This window comes from Calliphora vicina, chromosome 1, assembly GCF_958450345.1.
Source record: "Calliphora vicina chromosome 1, idCalVici1.1, whole genome shotgun sequence".
NCBI classification, from domain to species: Eukaryota; Metazoa; Arthropoda; class Insecta; order Diptera; family Calliphoridae; genus Calliphora; species Calliphora vicina.
In genome coordinates this window covers 164,435,210-164,443,699 of record NC_088780.1, presented here as the reverse complement: position 1 = coordinate 164,443,699, position 8,490 = coordinate 164,435,210, and the positions used below count along the sequence as shown (strand labels likewise).

The window sequence follows — 8,490 nt, the reverse complement described above, 5'->3', positions numbered from 1 at the left end:
GTCAATACCTCTTACAGTTTTTCCGTACCTGCGATTTAAATTTTGCGATTTTCAAGAAAAACAAATTTTTTATCCGTATTTAGGCGAATGAGCCCAATTTCCTTAATGTTATAAACTTTAACTAAAACCTATTCATAATATTATAGTCCTTGTAATTTTAAATATGGTCTGAAAGTTTTACTAAAATCGGAAAACGATAACCTTAAATCGTGAAGGTCAAAGTTCAAATTTTTCAATATTTGGAATTTCTAAAGAAAAGATAGCGAAATGTTATATATTTTTGGGCCGATTTTAATGAAACTTGAGCAAAATATACATTGGGGTCTAACATTTACAACAACAGTGCAAAAATGGATTTAGTCTTTTAAGAGCACTTGGGGTCAAAATGGCTGTGTTTTTCGTGATTTTAAATGTTGAGGGTAATTTGGACCCCAAGTGCTGCTAAGAGTTAAATTCCATTTTTGTGCCGTTATTTTAAATTCTGGACTTTAAGTTATACTTTCCTCAAGTCTCATTAAAATCGGCCCAAAAATATATAACATTTCGCCATCTTTTCTTTAGAAATTCAAAATATTGAAAAATTTGACCTTTGACCTTCACGATTTAAGGTTATTGTTTTCCGATTTTAGTAAAACTTTCAGACCATATTTAAAATTACAGGGACTATAATATTATGAATAGGTTTTAATTAAAATTTATAACATTAAGGAAATTGGGCTCATTCGCCTAAATATGGACAAAAAAATAGTTTTTCTTGAAAATCGCAAAATTTAAATCGCAGGTACGGAAAAACTGTAAGAGGTATTGACATAATTTTTTTATATTTTTATTCCCTATTTTGATCTCAATAAATCCCAATGTGATGATCAAAAAATTCTGAAATTTGTTTAACAAAATTTTTAAAAATTTGAAAATGGAGATTTGAAACAGCCGTTAAAAAAAATATTTTTTTTGGCCATACCTGCGAATAGGTTAACGGTATCCTACGAAGACAAAAACTCATACACAAGTAAATACGGACATATTTTAAATAAAAATTAGCTTTTTTTTTAATTTTTCTCGAAATATGTTAATTTTTTTTCCTAAATTTTTTGTTCAAGTGGCCTGAAACACGTTAATGGTCTGGCGAATTTGTAATAACTTTAACATTTTTTAACCAATTTTTTGTCATTTATATCTCATTACAACGATAATTACGTACACATTTCGATTATTTTGCATTCAATTGCAAAAGTATTTATTTAGTAGCAAAATTTTTAAAATATCTGAAAAATTTGCATTTTTCCTCAATTTTGGCAATAATACAGTTTTTGGGTCATTTTGACCCAAAGGAGATGCAGGGTTAACTTCCAAAAAATTTTTTTTAATGTAATATTCATTAATATAAATAAATCTATACATTTCTAGAAAACAATGCAGAAATTTAACGAGTTTCACCTATTTATTCCATATAAATAGTATAATTTTGCATATATCTGAACTTTGACCTCGATGCGCGTCCAGAAATCGTTGACCGATTTGGCTCAAATTTTCAGCACTTAACTTTTAGGCATAGTGTCACAATATTCCACCCGGCACTCTTCAAAATTTTAACAAAAAATTTTTTCCATACAACTGATTGTCACTCTAATGTACATACATACATATCGTCACCTTAAATGAAAGCGGACGTAACTACACAAAAATTTAAAATCGACTTATTGCGAGTATTATTGATTTTATAACGTATCCTGTAAAAACAATAAAAATGTAGTTACGTTCGTTTGCATTTAAGGCGACGATATATACTTTAAGTAAACTTATTTTATTTGTACTTCTAAAAACTTACTTAAAACAAAAGTAAGGTAAAAAAACTCAACTAAAAAAATTACTTCTTATGGAAAATTAAGGAAAAAATTTCAAATAAAAAAACAAAATATTCTAATACATAAAAGAGATCAAAACATAACATAAAATTCATAAAAATTTACGAAGTTTTCAAAAAAGAAATCTGTTATTCGCTTGTGTTTTTTTCATTTCCTGTTGTTTGTTGCCGCATTATATAAAAATCGTGTAAAAAAAGTCGCGTATTTGAAAAAATGGTTGCTAATTTGAGTTCGCGTTATATCGAATTCGCGTAAATAAAGTACCGCGTAAATAAAGTACAGCGTAAATGGAGGCTTACCTGTATACTGTATTGTTTAAACTTTTAAAATAATTCCTGTCAATGTCGGTTAACCGGTTTTTTCGAAGTCGGTTAACTGAAGAACCGGTTTTTTAAAAAGTCGGTTTTTTATAAACACTACTGGCAATAGACGATTTATTGGAATTGTTTTCTATTTCCATTTTGACAACGTTGCTCTTTTGAAACTGCTATGGTGATGTATGCAGAGTTATACGCTCCTGTTCTGTAAAACAAGTGAAATATTTACATATTAATGTTCTGCAAATTCCCCGATTTTGGATATTTAAACAGGTTTGTTTACTCGAAAGTAAAACGAAAAATTAAATTGATTCGATTTACAGGACACCAAAATATGTGAATTCATTTTTAAGACGAAAACGTTACTAGGATTCAGGTAATCATCGAATTTTTTTATTCGTTTGAAAGGCCTATCCATGCCATTATGTATGAAATACAACATCGTGCAAATGTCCGCCGTGTCTCCGTTGGGTGGGGCGCATCCGAAATGTCAAATTTTTCATGACTCTGTCGCATAAATCAGGCTGAATTTGACCGTTGGCATGGGTTATGTTGACTTTGAGAGCTGCTGTGGTTTGAGGCTTTTCTGCATTGACCTGCTACTTAAGAAAACAACACAAGAAAGCATCTAATCGTACTATCTCAGTGGATATATCTCATCATCTGTAAACAGTACGCTGCTCATGGATATTGGCATCGTCATAATTCGACAATTTTGTTTGTTGTCTTATTCATTCAACTATGAAATAGGCCTCAGAACACACATTTTTATAAAACAATTTTATAATTTGCGCGCGTTGTTAAAATCTTTATCCGTCCATGGTGATTTGGTAAAATAAACTGAATAAATGACAACCAATTCAACAAATGTAGCTGCAACAATATGTCCGCTATGGGAAGAGTCTTTACAATGTATATTAAATAATGTAAAGTTTACATTATTTAATATACAGGCCTGTCACAGATTTCCATTCCGATCAAAAGTGGAATTAGTTCCGTAATTTGCTTCTTCACAAAAAGTAAAACGAAAATTTCTTTCGGAATGAAACCACTTTCAGTTTTCAAATTGGAATTGATATTTGTTTGTGTTTATTTGATTTTCTTAAAATTCTATTCAATTTCTGTACCAAAAGCTTTAATTTTGTTTTAATATAAAAAAGGCTGTCAAATTAAAATTTGAAATAAAGAATTATTAAATATTTTTTGAATTATCAAATTACACGAAATCTGAAGAACCTAAAAAGAAATCGATCGGAATAAAAACTACGGAATTGAAACCATTCCGAAAGAAATGTGTGACAGGCCTGATAAAATATTTTTTATAATATTTATATAAAAAAAACATTTAAGGCCACTTCATGAATATCAGGATATAAAAAAGAACAACTACAAAAACATTTCACAAAACAACAAAAAAAATACTCAAAACTCTCACATAACAACAGATGGCGTGATCACACAACATGGGTTAAAGACAACGGAATAATTCATTTGAAATCAATTTGAACGAGTGTTGAACATATAATTAAACCATTTGAATTTCCTGTTTGTTTTTGCTGTTCAAATTCGTTAGTTAGAGATGGCTTAAATTAAAGATTTAATTAAGAGAAATTGTTTTTTTTATTTTATTTTTTTGCTTTAATATGTGTTGATAGTTTAAGGTGGAGTCGTTTGAAAATCAAAAAAGGTAACATTGCGTGCTGTAGGTATTTGTCTATTTATCTAGGAACGAGCGTGGGAATTCTAGAAATAAAACTGCCAATTTGTTAATTTTTTTTTCAAAGTAATTTTCTATATTTTTTTGTTTTAAAATTTTTAAGCATTTTTTCAATTATTTGTTTTTTGTTTTCATTGTCAAGATTTAAATTACAAGCAAATTATAAAGATCATTATGGTTTTAAGTAATTTCTATTTTGTTTAAATAAATGACTTACTTTTTTAAAACATTAAATACTAATCGTATATTTATTTTAAATATTCATTATTATTTTGCTTTCTATTTATTATTTAGTTTTATTTATTTTGTATTTATAATATTTTAAGTGCATTGCTATTGATTATCATTTAAGTTTTTATTTCTCATTTTTGTTCTTTACTATTGCTTTTATTAGGTTTATAGTTTAAATTTGTTCTTAATTTAATTAATAAAAATAACTTAAGAATACAACTTAATTAAACAACTAAAGTATTTATTTTACTATTTACAAATTGTTTGAAGAGATACAACAGCTGGGTTTTTTATTTTTATATTTTTACTTAAATTAAAAGGGAATTTTAAAAGTTTTTTTTAGCAAACCTAGTTTTAATGAAATCTACATTTTATTTTCTTAATTTTTTGTGATTTAATACAATTTTAGCCATTATTTTTTATTAGATTTCTTGTTTTAGTTTCTCAATTTTTTTATATACACTTTTGTTTTTATCACATGTGATTGAAGTTTTTTTGTTAAGATTCTATTTTTTGTCTTTAACAACCCGCTGCATGCGATGCCTCAGCCCAGGGTTGTAAACCATGTAATGCCGCCAGTGGTGCTCCATTGACAGTTTGTGACGATAGGGACGCAGATGGCGGTGGAGCAAAACCTTTACTTATGGCCTCTGCTTGTAGCGACAACATTAAACGATTGGCTGCCTGACGTTCGGCTTCACGCTCTTCAGCTGTTTGACGTCTAGAATTAAAAGAGAAAGGAGATATGTATTAGATTTGGATTTTAGTTGGAATTTTAATAATTAAACCTAATTTTTCGTTCAGTGTAGATTAAGACATGAATATCAAATGCTTTTAAAACTTTCTTAAAGTTTATCAAACTTCATATTTTATTGCTCTTTGAACAATCACTTCCCCTCCCCCTTACTGGTCATTTTCAATTTAATTTTTTATGTTTTACAGGCAGGGGTTTTAATCTGTTCAACTTAAAATAAATGATGATTATTTTTAAGATATTTTAAACTAAAGTTGTTGTGGTTAACACAAAAAACTTGAAAATCCTTTGTGGCTTTTTAGCCAACAAAATCATTTTAATTACCATCTTAGGTATTTTATAGGCAAAAGAAAACAAAAAACAACAGCAAAAAGTCTCTACGGAAATACTTGGGGAAAATTGGTTTTAGACTCATATGAAGAAGCATCTGTTTTCTAAACACTTTATACTTAGAAATCTATTATTAAAATGGTTTCTTAGAGTTTCCAGGGGAGTTTGAGAGCTTGTAATAACCTTTTTAAGTTAAGTAATGTTACATTAATGTTTTAAATTTAAATTATAGAGATAAAATTTAAAATTTAAATAGAGAATAGAATTTTGTTATGAGGATACATGACATTTTTATGTAAATCACTTTTTAAATCAAACATTTAAGCGATGATAAAGTTAAGTTTTGTTGTTGTCATTTTAGCACTACTTCCTATAGGTACCACATTTTCCATAACCTATTTGACTAACACCGACAAAATGCACTCCACGAGTAAAGGAAGAGCTTTCCCTGATAAGCACTCACAGAATGACTCCTACTCATACAAAGCATTGTGTTGGAACTAGGAAAATAAGTTAAGGGAGGGGGGAAAGAGGGATTAAAGAGGGAGGAAAGATAGTTTTCTCCCATACGACATTCGATTTGAACTTTCTTACATTGAAAATAACAAGAAAGACTCCAGCGGATTGATTGTTACACAGAACGAATTTTCCCTGTAGTGTAACCAATCGATTACAAAGGGATGTGTGCTTGATGAAAATGTTTATTACGTAAAAATCTGCTGGAACAAGTTCCCTAATTGTAGTACCAATAGAACAGTGAAATATAACCCACATTGCGTCGGTGCTCCAGCGAATCAATAGAGTTGGATACCCTATAATAATCACCTTCGCCCTCTCCTGTACGCTGTCGAGAAGCTGCAAAGAGATTTTGAAGCACCCATACATGGAACTTGTATTCCATTTTCGGTCAGAAGTAATTCCTATACCGTTTAAGAAAACCGAGACACTTGAATGCATCTTTCGATACTTGAAAAATATATTTTCATTGAATTATCATGCACAGAACATCAAGAGCGACTGATTCCACAATATTTACACCACCCATACATACAGATGAAGATACATGGTCTGTCGTTCGTTTTTTTTTTGTTAACATGCAACACTGAATCTTGCGAGCGTTGAAAGTGAACTTATTCACACTATCCTATTCTAAGATTGTCACAAGGTCCCGATTAAGGAAATCATTCATGTTTTGCCTCATTGCCGCAATCTTCGACAGGCTTGGTCTATAACTGAATAAATATGAATGGCAAAAGAATATATAGGATTGGAAGTTTGACGTAAAAGGTCATTTAGAAAAATAAGGTATCGAGTAGGAGAAAGAACGGAGCCTTGTGGTACTATTGAATTTATCTTGAACTCGTTTGATGAGAACCCATCTATATATAACAAATCATATAGTACGATATCTGGGAAAGCTCGATATAAATCGAGAGAAGTTACCGACACCAAAAGCAATAAGTTCTGATGAAAGTGGACCATGCCACACTCTATCGAAAGCCTGGGAAATATCTAGAGCCACCACTTTACTTTCGCTAAAACTGTGAATGGAACGACATCATTTCTGCGATAGGAAGGTTAACAAGACTCCATACTGAAAGCCATACTGGTTATTAAGGATATAGTTGGACTCCAAATATTTAACCAGATTTTTAGGAATTAGCATGACATAAGCAACCTTCCAGCGTACAGGAAATTCGTCGTCACGGATGAAGTGCTGAAAAGGTTAGCTACTGGACGAGTTAACGTCGAAGAGCACTGCTTCAAAACCAGCGCAGGCATGCCATCTGGCCCAGGAGACTTTTTTACGTTGAGATCCGATATAACCATTTTAACAGCACGAACTCGAAAGAATATACACGCACAGAAAAAATATAGTTGGGCATGGTTACTGTAACTATTTCAATATTGTTACAAGTTTTTTAACTATATTATAGTCACAGTAACCATTTGCATGATTGTGGTAACCATAATATGGTTAATTTACGATTAAAATGATTGTATCAACCATATATATGGTTACAGTAAACAAATATGTGTTTGTGACAATCATTCATATGATGAAGGACTTATCATATTATGGTGCTCTCGGCTTAAGGCTTATCATAATCTGAGAACAACATATTATGATAAAATTATTCATCATAAATATGGTTGCCACAAACATATATTTGTTTACTGTAACCATATATATGGTTGATACAATCATGTGAATCGTAAATTAACCATATTATGGTTACCACAATAATGTAAATGGTTACTGTGACTATAATATTGTTAAAAATCTTGTAACACTATTTAAATGGTTACAGTAACCATGCCCAATTATATTTTTTCTCTGTGTGTACTTGGCAGTAGTTGATCACTTTCCGAAAAGTGCGAATTACTTGCAATTAATTCAGCCAAAATGTTAGCTTTATCAACCGGGTCAGGAGGAACTAGCATTATCCTTTACTCTTTTAATGAAAAGCTTTTACTACCCCTTGACACTCTAGGACATTCTTTTGCACTCTTTAATATCCGTTGTAATATTTAAACACATATACTACATCAATCTATCGACAATCTGTCATAATTAAAATACACATGTTTATATAAAGACGAAGTTTGCCGCCATTACAGCTACCATCACGGCTACAAGACCACCGATGCCGAAGTAACCAACTTAAGCTCATTTCTATTTTCGTAGGCGACAAAGAACAAATCTATCGATTTGAAAAAGATGAACTATTACTCACATTGTTGAGAAATGATGCCATCAGCGCAAAAGTGGTGTAACCCAAAATTTTTTTTGGTTGATGTTCTGGTGTTACATACAGTCCTTATATTACCAACTATTAATACAAAAGTGGGGTATGATACCCTTTGGTATTCGAAAGCAGATGGAGCTGAAAAAAGTAATGTAGCAAAAGTGGTGTATGTTTAATATACCACTAAGTAAATAGTTTGGGGTTACACCACTTTTGCGCTGATAGCTTCAAATATAATTCGGGAGTTTCTAACAAGCTTACATTAAATGGGAATTTTAAAAGTTTTTTTAGCTAAGCTAGTTTAATTGAAATTACATGCTGAATTAAACAAAATTTACATACTTTATATCTTTCCTCGAGTGTCTAAAAACTAGTGTCTTTAACATTATTTAGTTTAAACTTTTCATATTGTCTGCATTTAAAATTACCAATTTTTTTTCAATAAATGTTTTACTATGTTTTTTTTTTTTTTTTTTTTGCAATTTAAAACATTTTTATCCATTGTTTATACCTTCCTTCATTCATA

The 8,490-nt window shown here is 30.4% G+C and overlaps 1 protein-coding gene across 1 annotated transcript in view; it reads right to left on the bottom strand.

The window, feature by feature from the left end:
* Window positions 1–4,503: 4,503 nt before the first annotated feature.
* The window catches only part of C15 (homeobox protein C15), a 42,330-nt gene continuing 38,343 nt past the window's right edge, over window positions 4,504–8,490 (bottom strand). The window contains exon 4 of the mRNA XM_065511349.1: window positions 4,504–4,851. Within this exon, the coding sequence (XP_065367421.1) occupies window positions 4,650–4,851 (202 nt within the window). The 3' untranslated portion in view covers window positions 4,504–4,649. The remainder of the gene's footprint in view (window positions 4,852–8,490) is intronic.